Here is a 16,755-nt window from a genome sequence, read left to right as displayed (position 1 = left end):
TTACAGTCCCAAATAAATAAAACGGAGATAATGTGAGTTATTAATCCTTTCTGTGTGACCCGATACCAAATTACCCACGGACCTCTACAGGTCCACGGCCCGGGGGTTAGGGACCTCTTATTTAGAGGAAGAGGAAGTTTACAAGAAAACAAATGTATAATTGTCGTTACACTTCCAGAATACATTTTCTCACCACAGTGAGCAACAATAGGTATGTCTGTGTAAGCTCTCAGTCGTACAGGAGTGGTCCATCGATGAGAAGGTTTCTTCAGCCGTCATCTGTACTTTTTGAAGGTGTCGGACGTTTCGCCTCCTATCCAAGAGGCTTCGTCAGCGAACTAAAGTCTGACTGGTCGTATCAGCCCTATTTATATATCCCTAATCTGCTGTGACTATGATAGGTCACTCTCAGGTTGGGGGGAGCAGAGGACCACTCCCTGTGGCCCCACTGATTGTTCCTGCATTCCTGACTAACGACTGGCCTATTTGCCCCACTCCCACCGGTATCACCTCATCAGCATTACGAATGTTGCCTAACCTGTTTTGCCTAAGCAGGCTATTGTATGAACGATCCAAATTGAACCTCACCCCACCAGACCGGTTTAATGAAGGATTTAGTTGTTTTATGAGAATCGCTTCTTTTACCACCCCTTTCAAACCATCTATGTTCTTTCGCTAAGATTTTAACCTCATTGTCGTCAAATGAGTGGTTGCTAGCTTTTAGGTGCAAATGTACTGCCGATGGGGGTACATTTCATCATACATGACGACAGTGGATGAGTTGGGAGGTTGATCCAACATGGTCAGGAACTGTCAGATGCTCAGGGCATTGTAAAACTGAGCGCTGTAATGGTGAAGATGTCATGGGTTCTTCTGTACAACTCTCGATGATTATTTTGCACTGAATGAGGGATAGCTTTGTAGAAGTGCTGGTTGATTGTCTGGGCCTGTGACAAGAACTAGAAAACAAAAACAACTTCTGAGATCAAAATCACTTCAAACATTGACTGTCTTCTTTTCTTCTGCCTTGCATTTCCACTGACGGATCTGCCATTTGGTGCAAGATCCATGACTCACCAATGATGGTGATGATCCCTAGAAAGATTGCTTTCATGGGTCTCATCATCATCACTAAATCATTGTTTGTGGGTCTGACACAAGCAGAGGATATGTATAGAAAAGCATGTAGGGTGGTGGGGTGGGGCGTTCAATTACAGGGAATTGAAAATGATGCATTAAATCTTTATTATCCATGACGTGATTTAAAGTTGCTGCTTGTGGTGATTCACGGTAGCATCCCTTTCATCGTAGCAAACACACACATCTTGCACCAATAACTCAAACATACGAGCAAGTGGAAAAACAATTATTGGTGCCTTGGGTACCACTAGAGGGGAATGAAAATGCCTCCCCATAATTAAGTTTTATGTTGTTTGCATTGAGATGCATCTGCTTAGCATACAGTGGATTTAGCGACATACATCCAAACTACGTGCAATATGCCCTCCATCTGTAGCTATTGCTTCTGAGCAATGGCTACACAAATGTTCTCCTTGATAACTTTTGCCTGATTTCCTTTTGCGTTTGTATCACCTTTTGTACTAGGCCATGACCTAGATTTGCTTTTTCTGGTCTATTTAATGCTGTCTTAATATTCCATTCCCAACAGAGCGAGAGATATTTTATTTCGTTTTTATTTTTACATAATTGATCTCAAAGGGCAAGGACTTGTTCGACTCTGAGAAGAGTGAGTGACTAATTGCAAAACAGTGAAAAGGAATACACTCCTTTGACTGCGGTTTATACAAAAGATCACTCACGTGGCAACGTTCTTTTTTGTGTTAGCTCAAATTCAAGTGTCTAAAATTCATGGCATCTGCCTTGCAGATAATGTGTGTGTGTTTTTTCTTGCATATTAAAAGGAAAACCTGCCATATGCTTAATGTGCTAAATAGCAACTCAGTGATATTGAAGCCAAGTTGATTTTCCCCTGTCAGCAAATTGTGTTAACAAGGGTATAAGTTGCGACAAGAAATAAAAGTGAGGCGGGAAGGCGACCCTGGGAGATTTCCTCGCTTATACAGTTGTGCTATTTAAGTTGAATATGAACGTTTGCATCTTGCTGCATCGATGAGAAGGTTTCTTCAGCCGTCATCTGTACAAAAGTGAAGGTTTCGGACGTTTCGCCTCCTATCCAAGAGGCTTCGTCAGCGAACTAAAGTCTGACTGGTCGTATCGGCCCCATTTATATATCCCTAATGTCCAGACCTGGTGGCGCCGGACACAGCTATGATAGGTCCCTACTCTCAGGTTGGGGGGGGGGGCGCGGGACCCCCCCCCTTGTGGCCCCACTGATTGTTCCTACATTCCTGACTAACGATTGGCCTATTACACCCACTCCCCCCGGTATCACCTCATCAGCATAACGACCCTCATCAGCATTGCGAAAGTTGCCTAACCTGTTTTGCCTGAGCAGGCTATTGTATGAACGATCCAAATTGAACCTCACACCACCAGACCGGTTTAATGAAGGATTTTGTTGTTTTATAAGAATCGCCTCTTTCACCCCCCTTTCAAACCATCTATGTTCTTTCGCTAAGATTTTAACCTCATTGTCGTCAAATGAGTGGTTGCTAGCTTTTAGGTGCAAATGTACTGCCGATTGAGGCCCACTAGTATTATCCCTGCGATGTTGATAAAGTCTTTTTTTGAGAATTTGTTGAGTCTCCCCAATGTACTGCTCTTTACAATTTTCATTCTTACAATGTATGGAATAAACTACATTACTTTGTTTTTCATTTGGTAGCCTATCTTTTGGATGCACTAATTTTTGCCTTAACGTGTTTATCGGTTTGAAATAAGTAGGAATTTTATGTTGCCAAAGGACTCTTTGTAATTTTTCAGAAACTCCTGCAATGTACGGTACTGCTACTCCTCTCCTTTTAGAATCTTGAGAATTATTGGTTTCGTTCGCTATTCTTTCTTTCTGACATTTGTTGAATGACCACTGAGGGTACCCACAGTTAGTGAGTGCTCTCCTGATATGTTTTGACTCCTTTTCTCTACCTTCAGTGCTAGTTGGTATTAGTTTAGCCCTATGCTGGAGAGTTCTGATAACTCCTAGTTTATGTTGTAAAGGGTGGTTAGAGTCAAAAAGTAAGTATTGGTCAGTGTGCGTAGCCTTCCTAAAGACTTCTGTTTTTAGCGCTCTGTCCTCTTTTATAATTACTTTACAATCCAAGAAGGCTAGTTGGTTCTCTTGAATGTCCTCACGAGTAAATTTAATGTTGAAGTCTACAGAGTTGAGATGATCTGTGAAGGATTGAATTTCTTGTTTCTTAATTATGACAAAAGTATCGTCCACATATCTAAACCAGTGTCTAGGTTTTGTCCCTGGGAAGGATGTGAGGGCCTGTTTCTCCATCTCTTCCATGTAAAGATTAGCCACTATGGGTGAAACTGGTGAGCCCATAGCACAACCATGGATTTGTTTATAAAATTTTTCCCGAAATTGAAAATACGTAGTATTAAGGCAGATTTCTAATAATTGGCAGATGTGATCCGGTTTCAGTTTGGTTCTTTCATGCAGAGAAACATCCGCCAGCAGCCTCGTCCTCACCACTGAGACTGCTGCTGGGGTTGGGACAGATGTAAAGAGAGAAGTCACATCGTATGATGCCAAAGTTTCCTCAGGTTCCAATATGAGGTCTTTGATCCTCTCTACAAACCCTGTGGTGTTCTCTACGTGGTATTCTGTGTTACCAACCAACGGAGCTAAAATAGTTTTTAAATATTTGGCTACATTGTATGTAGAGGAGTCAATGCTACAAACAATGGGTCGGAGGGGGAACCCTTCTTTATGTATTTTTGGCAGGCCATAGATACATGGCGTGGCCTCTCCCGGGTATAATCTAAAAGAGATGGAGAAACAGGCCCTCACATCCTTCCCAGGGACAAAACCTAGACACTGGTTTAGATATGTGGACGATACTTTTGTCATAATTAAGAAACAAGAAATTCAATCCTTCACAGATCATCTCAACTCTGTAGACTTCAACATTAAATTTACTCGTGAGGACATTCAAGAGAACCAACTAGCCTTCTTGGATTGTAAAGTAATTATAAAAGAGGACAGAGCGCTAAAAACAGAAGTCTTTAGGAAGGCTACGCACACTGACCAATACTTACTTTTTGACTCTAACCACCCTTTACAACATAAACTAGGAGTTATCAGAACCCTCCAGCATAGGGCTAAACTAATACCAACTAGCACTGAAGGTAGAGAAAGGGAGTCAAAACATATCAGGAGAGCACTCACTAACTGTGGGTACCCTCAGTGGTCATTCAACAAATGTCAGAAAGAAAGAATAGCGAACGAAACCAATAATTCTCAAGATTCTAAAAGGAGAGGAGTAGCAGTACCGTACATTGCAGGAGTTTCTGAAAAATTACAAAGAGTCCTTTGGCAACATAAAATTCCTACTTATTTCAAACCGATAAACACGTTAAGGCAAAAATTAGTGCATCCAAAAGATAGGCTACCAAATGAAAAACAAAGTAATGTAGTTTATTCCATACATTGTAAGAATGAAAATTGTAAAGAGCAGTACATTGGGGAGACTCAACAAATTCTCAAAAAAAGACTTTATCAACATCGCAGGGATAATACTAGTGGGCCTCAATCGGCAGTACATTTGCACCTAAAAGCTAGCAACCACTCATTTGACGACAATGAGGTTAAAATCTTAGCGAAAGAACATAGATGGTTTGAAAGGGGGGTGAAAGAGGCGATTCTTATAAAACAACAAAATCCTTCATTAAACCGGTCTGGTGGTGTGAGGTTCAATTTGGATCGTTCATACAATAGCCTGCTCAGGCAAAACAGGTTAGGCAACTTTCGCAATGCTGATGAGGGTCGTTATGCTGATGAGGTGATACCGGGGGAGTGGGTGTAATAGGCCAATCGTTAGTCAGGAATGTAGGAACAATCAGTGGGGCCACAAGGGGGGGGGTCCCGCGCCCCCCCCCCCAACCTGAGAGTAGGGACCTATCATAGCTGTGTCCGGCGCCACCAGGTCTGGACATTAGGGATATATAAATGGGGCCGATACGACCAGTCAGACTTTAGTTCGCTGACGAAGCCTCTTGGATAGGAGGCGAAACGTCCGAAACCTTCACTTTTGTACAGATGACGGCTGAAGAAACCTTCTCATCGATGGACCACTCCTGTACGACTGAGAGCTTACACAGACATCTTGCTGCATCCTTCCTCATTTCGAGAAAATTACATTATATTTGTTTTTAATGATAACTGAATTTATTTCTGCAACTGTACATCGCCACCACTGGCCTTAACCACATTTCCCTAATTAAAAAATCAGAACAACCTTCACATGTCTCATTTTTACTTTTTACAGTAGACTTACTCATTAGCCTAATTCAAAGTTACCATCCTCCACTCGAGTGTCACTTTCTCTTTGTTTGCTTGCACCACTTGATTCACTTTATCTCTGCCAACATTCAGATGATCGACCATGATAACATTTCACCCATAAAAATATTCCAAATAGATTTGTTTGACTTCAGTCACACATCAAATTAAAGGTGAATGGTTTTGCAGATAAAGTGATGCGTGCACATCGATTCGTCGCATAATCAATTAGGATTGTGTGTCACATTGTTCCCAGTGGTCCTCGGTGTCTCCGACTTGGCAGTCTACCAGGTGCGGCAAAACAGCATGTGTGTGCAATGGCAGCCTCATCTGCATGCCGCCTATTACAGAATCTCCATCCAGTCAACACTCAGTAAGTCGGTCTGCACTCAAAAAAAAATACATTGTTTATGTAAGTGTTATTTATGTGTAAATCATGGGCTTTATGTATGTATGTATGTATGTATGTATGTATGTATGTATGTATGTATGTATGTATGTATGTATGTATGTATGTATGTATGTATGTGTGTGTGTGTGCGTCTGTGTGTGTGTGTGTGTGTGTGTGCGTGCGTGTGCATGCATGTGTATGTCTATTGACAGCTTCAACACACCATTTACATATAATTATACAACAGATGGTTCGACGTTGCTGTTACGATATAAACGGTGCCGCTAAAGGATTACTCGTATTTAATGTTTCCTTTATGTACTGTATTAAGTACAGTTCAGTATAATCAGAAAGAAGTCAAGCAAATGCTTGAACACCTCCTGTTTATCTGTAACAGTGGCGGATCGTCAAGGCCTGCAAAGCTTTCTCTGCTGGGCTAAAAATATCGGAATCATTGGCTAATGTTAATTATATATTGTCCTTGAATTCTTGCCATACATGTGTAATGTGTCGACTCCAATTCCAGGGTTTTTGTCATTGTCACTTGAATTCCATGACCCACATAATATTGAGTTTTAGGACTACATAAACATTCAATACAGTGTTAGAAACATTAGACTCTCTTCTTTGGTCAGAACAAAAGAGTTAATTCCTAAATTATTTGGAGTTATATGAGTTTGAAATGAGGGCGGCTGTACATATTTGTTTACTGTATATAGCGCTTTAACAACAGCTGAAGCTGGAACAAAGTGCTAACCAAGGAGAAATACATTGCCAGAGGCCATGGCCAGTGCTTTATCGGCACCCAAGCATTAAAAAAAATAAACCCAAACAAATGGCGCTCATATTTTCAATTCCGGAAATAAATTCGTGAGTGGCAGTGAATGAGTTCAATAATTCAAAATTGTCTTTCCGCTTCCTTTCATGACTTTTCCCCTGTTCTCCTGCTTCCAGACGTGTGTTTTCATATTTAAGCATTTAACCAATCACATTTCAGCCATCATTTGTTACCAGGGTCAGAAATCTACCTGGACGCCTTCACAATAAATTCTGTGGGCCCTGTCACATCAAATGCGTCGGTCAAACTGTTGCTCTAACCCAGGGGTCGGGAACCTATGGCTCGCGAGCCATATATGGCTCTTTTGATGATTGCATATGGCTCGCCGATAAATATTACATATTATAATACATATTGTCGTTTTTTTCGTCATTCATTTCCCGTTGGGGCTGCAGTTGGCGGAAAGCGCAATTTTGATTGGATGACACTGACCTAGAATGGCCGAAAGCGCCATATTGATTGGATGATAGTGGCCGTCATGTTGAAACAGGTAAACGCCCCTTTAAATGAGCCCAACTTGTGCACTTCAGCCTGAATGCACCGGAGCATTAGAGGAGAGAAAATGTTCTGATTCTAATTTGCAATGAAACAATATCATCGATGAAACAGTCGAATGTCAGTGACATTTTAACAAGCCCCATGTTAACGTTAGCATCGATATACTTCTGTGAGAAGTAGATTGCAGATAGCAAGTGTGGAAGCTTATGAGCCGTGTGCAGGCTAGCTAGCAGTAACTTCGCCTCTGGACCGGCAAATTGAATTTCATTCCGATCGTTTTCCTGGATTTTTACCAAACACGAGGAACGGAAAACCATCCATGTTAACGGTGTGTACTATCACAAAGTTATTTTAAATAATAAATTCTGATATTTTGTTGAAAAGTGGCCGCGTGTGTGTGTGTGTGTGTGCGCGCGCACGCGAGCGTTTGTATGTGCGTGTGGCTCTCGCTGAAAAACATTTCTAAATATTTTACTTTTATGGCTCTCTTAGTCAAAAAGGTTCCCGACCCCTGCTCTAACCAATCAGATTTCGAGTTGGCAACCCATCTTGAAAGCGCCGGTCAACTATGATTGGCTAGTGACTAGCCAATCACACTTGCTACCCTCTAGTAGACTTGTAGAAAATCACACCACACGTTTTTCTGTCTGGATTTTAACGTAGCACTACCGAAGGCCTAGCGAAATCCACGGCCCGCCACTGATCCGTAAAAGTGTTCAAAGATTAAAACAACTCTTAATCCATGTGGGAGTGCTTCGAGATGAATCAGTCTGGTTGCCAATCAAAATTCTCATTCAGCATATCTGAATAAGAGACCCTGTGACTGATGGACTTTGTGAAGTCTGAAAATTGGGAATAGAGATGCAAATAAATCAATACTGCGCTGACATTGTTTGTTTCGTTCTCTTTACTCAAACAGTGTATTTGTTCAAATGTCATGTGCGCCGGCAAGATATGCGAGGATCGCGATCTATAATAACCTGAACAAAACATGCATTTTAAAGGTCCAATTCTCTAGTGTGTGCGTGTGCGTGTGCGTGTGCGTGTGTGTGTGTGTGTGTGTGTGTGTGTGTGTGTGTGTGTGTGTGTGTGTGTGTGTGTGCGTGTGCGTGTGCGTGCGTGCGTGTGTGTGTGTGTGTGTGTGTGTGGTTAGCATGGATTGTAATCAAATAAGGCGTTTGCAGCAAAGCTCTTGTGTTTATTTGGTCTACGGAGATGTGTCCGCCCTTCTTTTTTTGTATCATGATAGTTGAATGCCTTCTTTTTGACACAATAAATTTCAATGGGTGAGTGCGGAAAAGGTTTATCCAGCTTCACCTAAGCAGCTTAACCCGTGTGAGATTTTATTTTTAGAATTTGAAGAAAACTCTCAAAAGACGTTTGAATAGTTATTGAAGTTTCTTTTAATCATTATGGACTTGTTTTTGTTGTTTCATTGCAGACAGTCAGTGGCAGGAAGTGAGTTTAGGAGGCGGGGCTTCTCGACATTGCTTCTACGACCTTTTTCCAAGCAGTCAATATGAGATCACCATTCACGTGCAGAACCAGGGAATGGAAGGACCTCCCATCTCCATCACTGACATGACACGTACGTTGAACACGGAATTGGGACAGAGATGAAATGAAAGATACAATTTGGGAGCATGTCAGTGTTTTGCATTACACTGCTCAAAAATATTTACATTTTATTTCAATGCAAGTGAACAACGCGTGGTAATAAAATAAATCATAAAAAAAATAAAGAATAAGAAATTACAGCACCATTTCTCAAAAACAATTAATTAATTAAAGGCATCATCAAAAATATATTAAGCCATCATCAAAAATATATTTAACGATACTTAAAATGTCTTGCTTTCAATTTCCCTAAATTACATTTTAAGATCCTGCGCCACTCCCTTTTCAAACCAAAGGTACATAGATGGCTTTCGGCAGCAGTCTCTGCGACCTTCATAGATACTTATTTTAATATCTGAGTCTCAGTGAGGACTCTGTGACTGTGTTGCAGTCTATTGGCCAGGTGATGAGCTCAGTTGAATCACGCAGCTCGAGGGACCTCAAGGGCTCTGCGCACTGTCAGTTTTAAGATCGATAACACTCACAAACTTGCACCCGAAAACACACAGATTCCTCACCCGCTGTTTTTCCACACCTATCTAAGGAGCTTTGAGTGGGCATAAGTTAAAACTGAATAAAAACAGCGTACTTGTGGGGACACCATTAACAGTATAAAAAAATCATCTTTTGTTTGAATTAACATGCTCCGAACGTGTGGCTATTGTACATCCTGACTATGTTGTGCAAGCAATTCCTTTCAAATTTAGGACAGCACAGGAATTCCTGAGGCCAAAACCAATTCTTGCGCAAGGAGATGTGAAGTTGCTCTGCTACCCTATAATTCTTTATTCATAATAGTCATCTCTCTGAAGACGCCGATCAAGTTCATGACTTACAATAATTATCACCATTGATTCAACAAGGTGGGAAATAGATTAATCTCATTATTCCCAAAAATATTTCTACAAATCTCTGAAGGGTTTTCCAAATGAACTACTTTGAGGAAATCACAATGTCCCATCGTTAGTGGGTTTATTTTTAGAACAGACGTCACGGTTACTTGTGCCGATCTTTGACGCCTGCCTTGAGAGGCTGCAAAATTGCTTGTGGAATAGATGACATGTTGCAAAAATGTTCACACCAGTGTAAAAAAATCAATTCTCCCTCTCATCATCTCACATTGTCCCTGCTTCTCACGGGCGCTGCGTGATTCTTTCTAATTTGGTCTTGAATGATGCAAAACTAGCCATCACAATTCATGTTCGGTTTGATAGATCACACTGCAAGTATATATATATATATATATATATATATATATATATATATATATATATATATATATATATATATATATATATATATATATATATATATATATATATATTGTGATGTCACGAGAGGCTGTGTCCTGGAGGGCAAATACATCCCCCTAAGATGGCTCCACCCAGAGAGAATCTTGGCCCCACCTGGTGGAAGGCAGCAATTAAACCCAAACACCTGCAGCTGATCAGGGCTTGATTGGAAAGCAGGGCTCTTAAGGCAGAGAGCCTCTGAGTGTGCAGCTTGGGGAAAGACAAGCTTGATTGCTGCGTGGAACTCATTGCCAGTTGGGACCACACGACTGGACACTGGATTTGAACCTAGCTAAGGTGGCTAGGCTACATGACGAGGACGTCAAGAGGGGTGAGGCCTAGAGACTCTTGTAAAGAACTCCGTCTTCAGTTTTACATCAGAAGAGACTTTATTTGGATTTAAGTAGCAGAAGAGACTTTATTTGGATTTAAGTACCAGAAGAGACTTTGTTTTGCTAAGTATTGGAAGAGACACTATTCAAACCTTTGTTGCTTGTGAATTCCCCCTGGAACCCTTCATTAAAACCTTTTGTTTGTATCCAAACCTGTCGTCCCTTGCACTTCCTGTCCCTTCCCGCTGAGAGCCAGCCTCTCATGTTCTCACAATATATATATATACGATTTGGGATTTGGGTATATATATATATATATATATATATATATATATATATATATATATATATATATATATATATATATATATATATATATATATATATATTCCCAAATCGTGACTTGCTTGCCCAAAAATACACACACACACACACAAACAAGTGAGTTTTGAGACGGGTTTTGAAGTTGGGCAGTGAGATAGGGTGCCGAATGTTCAGATGGAAGTCATTCCAGAGAGAGGGACCAGCCACGGAAAATTCTCAATACCCTCTGAGCTTCCCTTTAGTTTATGGTGCTTCTCAAAATGCTTCAATGGAGAAAACAACTTTGAACACAACAAAGTGAGCAGCAGCTTGGTTCCAGATTAACGAGATTAATGTGATGGAGTGGCCAGACCAATCCAATCCCTTGGACCTTAATCCAATCGAGATATTGTTCTTGAGGGCCAAACCAAGAAAATACACCGGAATTCAAGTAGAATGTAGTCCAATTGGACAGCACTGGGATCCCAGTTGACAGACACCACAAGAATGTCTACTCCATGCAAGGTAATTCACCTCTCACAAAAAGAGCCGATACAACAGAATACAGTATAATTTCACAGGAATAATAACATAGAAATACATTTTTAAAATGAGGGAGTAAAAGACGGGTTTGTGTGTCTTGTGTGATTTAGATTTTTCACTGATGTTCTTTTCTTATTTTTTCTTTCTATTTTACTTATATTTATACATATTTTCTCGCTTTTTGACCACATCTGCTCCCACATCCCACTTTATCGTTTTGGCATAGACATTTCCCAAGACCTCCGGTTGTTTTTTTTCCTTTGAAAAACAGCCTGCAGTCAGATTCACAATGGATTGATGAAAATACTTTTACTGGCCCTAGGTTGTGGGGGAACAGATGGTAGAAATAGTGACTTTATAGTTTTTTGATGCAGTTATACATGTTGAGAGACAAAAAGACAACAGCATTGCACTCATATCTATAGCTTTTAAATACACACCCATAAAAGGTAATCTAAATACTCCACAATAGGTGTTATAAAGAAGTTTTGAAAACTTCAGATTCACAGATTGATTGCACTGTTATTTACAGTGAGACCTCAATTTACAAACACCTTATCTTACAAACTTTTTGTCTTAAAGAACGTCAAATTTATGAAAATTAAACCTTATAATAAGCACTATTTTCATAATACACACCCACCACGGCTGGCGGAGTGATCTTCGGCGGAAGCACACGACCGAACATCGTTCCAGCCGACGCTACTTTCCACACCCCCTCTCATTGAATACACACATCGATCGCCTACTTGGAGCTTTTTGCTGATAATTTTACTATGATGGGACCGAAAAAAAAACCACCACAGGCTCGTGTTCAGCCCAAGAAGACACAAAATAAAATCACTGTCGCTGAGAAGAAGGAGTAATTGAAAAACACGAACGAGGTGTGCGTTTGTGTGATTTAGTGGCGGAGCACGGCTATGCTAAGTCAACCATTGCTCCCATTCTCCGGAACAGAGAAGCCATCAAAGGTGCGTCTGTTGCAAAAGGTGTTTCCGTCCTCTCAAAGCGACGATCTCGGGCAATCAAAGAAGTTCAAAAACTTCTGTTAATTTGGATTCACGAAAATCAGCTATCCGGCAACAGCGTGAGTAAAGCTATTTTATGCGAGAAAGCACGACTAATTCACGCCGATATCGCCATGCGCCAACCTGAAAGTTCGGCGCTTATTGAGGATTTTAAAGCTAGTAACGGATGGTTCGAGGACATCTGAGGGCGAGGAGGAGAAGGCAATGTTGGCAAAGTGCAGGCTTTTACTGAACAGTTCCATCCAGAAAAGACTGGCTATGACAATCATCAACATGATGAACGATAATGTGATGCCTCAGCTTCGTAAGACCTTACAAGTCAGAAAGCAACAGGTGTCAATTAAGAGGTATTTAATCAGCAAAAATGATGACGAGTCTCCAAAGAAAAAAGCAGAGAAGCCACACCAGAGGTTAAGTTACCAACAGTCCTTATGGAAGGTGTCCTTCCATAAGCCATCAATGACCATCAAAAAGGTAAATAAAACTTTATTTTACAGCACAGTTTATTTCTTTAATTACAGTCCTCATGTAATGTCCCTCTCTTTGTGACTTTATGATACAATGCAGTGTATTTCTTTCATTACAATACAATATCACATTTATTATACACAGAATAAGGTATGTTGTGTGTAGTTTTAAGGCTTATTTAGTTAAAAACTATATTTTATGGAAACCCGGGAACGGATTATTCCCATTTTAATGGTTTCCTATGGGATTTTTTTTTAGATACACACTTTTCGCCTTACACACTCTGTCTGGGAACCAATTAAGTTCGTAAGTTGAGGTCTCACTGTATTTTGTCTTGTATGTGAACTTGTACAAGTGACGTGTGTGTGTGTGTGTGTGTGTGTGTGTGTGTGTGTGTGTGTGTGTGTGTGTGTGTGTGTGTGTGTGTGTGTGTGTGTGCGTGTGTGTGTGTGTGTGTCCAGTGCCAGCGCCAACTCCGCTGCCAACTGAACCACCTACCACAGAGCCCCCTCCCACCATCCCACCTGCCAAAGAAGGTGAGGAAAAAAACATTAGTTGAACACAAGCACACGTGCAGTGTGCACTGTGCTAAAACAATGTTCTGCTACTGTGTCCGACCCAAATCGTGACTTGCTTGCCCGAAAATTAGGACATGCCAACTTTTTCCGCATGTGCCATCTATGAAATTGTACCCATCGTCGCTAAGAAGATAGTTTAAGAGCTGATGGATTTCATTACACATGTGAATTATGTCTTATAAATATTGTTTGTCATATTAAGGCAAACTCCTCAAAATAAATGTTATGTAAAAAAGTAGGAAGGAACAACTTTCTTATGGGAGGATGTCAGCGCTAAAATTATTTCTGCAGAAAATAAAAAAAAAGAATGAGCCAACATGCAAGTCCGTCCAAAGTGAAAATAAACACCCACCGTCTTAATGTTGGATACCATTCCAGGTGCTTGGTCTTTTATGTGAAAAAAGTCCTTGAGCAGGTAATGCAATGTTCAAGACACATGGTCAAATTTTCAAAATGCAGTAAGTCATTAAAATGCAGCTAGAAGTAGACTAATTGCCAAAAAGACATTTTAACTACATTTCTGTCTAGTTGATGTCTAACCTTTTTCCAAAAATATATAAATTACATTATGTGTGTAAATGAAAAAACAATACAGTATCTATCTATCTATCTATCTATCTATCTATCTATCTATCTATCTATCTATCTATCTATCTATCTATCTATCTATCTATCTATCTATCTATCTATCTATCTCTCTGTCTGTCTGTCTGTCTGTCTGTCTGTGTATGTATATCCATATATATCCATATACAGTAAAGTCTCGTTATATCGATATCGGATATATCGATAGTCCCGGTTATATCGATACTATTTCTATGCACGCACGGAGAAAATTACATGCAAACAGGGTCGGATATATCGATAGTCCCGGTTATATCGATATTTTTTCGGACTCCCTTGAATATCGATATAACGAGACTTTACTGTATATGTATATAGATGGATGGGTAGATAGATAGATAGATAGATAGATAGATAGACAACAAGCAAGATTGAAAGATGAAGACAAAAGGAAGAGTGTTTCACAGTATACAACCATCGCTCCCATGCCAAACATTCACAGGTTGGCTTCTACCGTGTCTGATACTGTAAGCTCAATGATAGCCTGACCCACTACGCAAACTGCAGACATGGTTCGACATGCCTGCTGAGCCTTCAGTTGTAATTCAAGTCTACATTTCTGACCTTTTTCACAGTGATGCCTTGAGTCTGGGGGATGAGGTGGAGTGGGATAGGGGGGGCAAAAAACACATTCCATATACTGTGTTTGTATTTGGGGAAAATACAGGCTGCAAAAACACAACTACAGTCTGAGTAATTACAAATGCAGTGCAAATCAAATCAAGTGAGTCAGGTGAGAGCAATGGAAAACAAAAACAATTACAGAAATAACTTAGAAAAAAGGCCGCCCGGTAGTTGGGTGGTCAGCACGCCGGCTTCACAGTGCACAGGTCGCTGGTTCGCATCCTGCCTCCCTGTGTGGAGTTTGCATGTTCTCCCCGAGACCGTGTGGGTTTTCTCCGGGTCCTCCGGTTTCCTCCCACATTCCAAAAACATGCATGGCAGGCAGATTGAACACTCCAAATTGTCCCTAGGTGTGAGTGTGAGTGCAAGTGGTTGTTTGTCTCTGAGTGCCCTGCGATTGGCTGGCAACCAATTCAGGGTGTCCTCCGCCTCGTGCCCGAAGAGAGCTGGGATTGGCTCGAGCACCCCGTGACCTTAATGAGGAATAAGCGGTACGGAAAATGGATGGATGGATGGAACTTAGAAAACAAAGAGCACATTCTGAAGACAATAAAAGTGACTTTTTGTCGAGACGTCACAGTTCAAGCATGTAAAACTTGGGAATTGACCTTTATGTTGACATTTGTGTCAAGCATATTGGACTTCTGACATTCTGCCAAAATAAAAAATAGAATTTGTTTCCTTACAAATGCAGTACAATTGATCATGATTTTGTTTGATTATAGTTCCAAATAATTTGACCTATCTCAAGCAATCTCCGCAACCCTTGTAAAGCGGATCAGCGGATGGATGGATTTATGGATGGATGGATATTTTGACCTTCATTGTTGGACCTGATTGTTGAGCAATAAAAAAAATCGAAAGAATTTATTTCCCAAATTGTGTAGGAAGGCTCTGCACGTGCGCTGTTTCACTCCAACCATTTGTCAACTCAGAGTGAGGTTCAAATGTGCCGTTCGGATATTCAGAGTGCCCTGAAGAAGGGAGTGTTGGGACTCTGTGTGTCAGACAGTACAGATGGAAATACAGTATTTCAAGCATGAGCTGCTATTACTTTAGAACCTAGTGTGTATTCTGAAATTAATTGGACACTGCCGCTGCGGACACTCACTCTCTGAGTGGTAACAGAGAATCCGAGTGAATTTCTGAATGCACCCCGGTGGTAGAAAGAAGGTGGCAATTATCAAAAAGAAAGGTAACTTGGAACTAGGGTTTTGGGTGACAGTTTGAGCTCAATTATTATTTTATAGATGTTGGAGCAGAGCAGGGAATCCAGAAACTATCCAATGCATCTTTTTTTTTACTATTTAGGTTGGGGAGTTCTGGCAACATATCATCACTGTCCTGTGAAAATCATGTCCATTTTTGTAAACTATTTGCATTATCAGTTACTTGTGAGTGTAATGTTCTTGTCTCCCAATATATTTGTGTGTCATGTATGTTTCTGCTTTATGTGCTTGTCTATGAAGTATGCAAGGAAGCCAAGGCGGACCTGGCATTCCTGGTCGATGGCTCCTGGTCAATTGGAGATGACAACTTCATGAAGATCACAAATTTCTTGTATAATGCCATTGGATCCCTTGATCAAATTGGCCCAGATGGCACCCAGGTGAGCTACGTGACCATGCAGTCACCAACAGAAGATCAAAAAATACATCAGAAGAATCCTCATATTTGTTATTTTGGATTTTGCCTTATGATCTAAATACCAGTCCAACCACAATTTTCACCTTCACAACTATGATTAGTTCTTATCCATGATCTTATAGTAGTCTGTGGTGAAAACCATGTTCAATAAATTTGTAAGATTATGCAGAGAATGTTTTAGATATAAACAGATGCATGCAATGCGAAGAAGACGTATGCTGTGAAGTCATGTATGCCATATATAATGGGCATGGCCAACCCTTCATAACGTAAATACTTGGTGGGCTGGGTTAAGGAATGTTGCAGGCCAGACAGTAGGTTGCCCTGGGCCGTACTTAGCAGAGCTATTTATTTTCACTCATGAGATCCCGCCGCCCAAAGTACGTGTTAAGGTTGGCAAACGTACAGCCATATTCTTTAAAAAATGTATTGACTGATAGTGAACTTTGCGTAAATAGAAGCGCGCTCATTTTTCTTGGGAGCTTCCAATTGTGAGATGAATAAAGGCTTGCTCTATTGTCAGGTGGTTTTCACATCCGGT

At 40.7% G+C, this 16,755-nt stretch overlaps 1 protein-coding gene across 1 annotated transcript in view; it reads left to right on the top strand.

Moving 5' to 3' along the window:
• col14a1a (collagen, type XIV, alpha 1a) overlaps window positions 1-16,755 on the top strand; it is a 188,575-nt gene that overhangs the window by 98,567 nt on the left and 73,253 nt on the right. The window contains exons 23-26 of the mRNA XM_088999600.1: window positions 5,688-5,804; window positions 8,600-8,746; window positions 13,203-13,277; window positions 16,037-16,176. Of these exons, the coding sequence (XP_088855726.1) occupies window positions 5,688-5,804; window positions 8,600-8,746; window positions 13,203-13,277; window positions 16,037-16,176 (479 nt within the window). The remainder of the gene's footprint in view (window positions 1-5,687; window positions 5,805-8,599; window positions 8,747-13,202; window positions 13,278-16,036; window positions 16,177-16,755) is intronic.

The sequence above is a fragment of the Hippocampus bargibanti genome, linkage group LG06, assembly GCF_051943395.1.
Source record: "Hippocampus bargibanti isolate YZ-2025 linkage group LG06, ASM5194339v1, whole genome shotgun sequence".
Lineage (NCBI taxonomy): Eukaryota > Metazoa > Chordata > Actinopteri > Syngnathiformes > Syngnathidae > Hippocampus > Hippocampus bargibanti.
The sequence above is the reverse complement of the archived record's forward strand: the minus strand, read 5'-3'. Positions and strand labels throughout refer to the sequence as shown.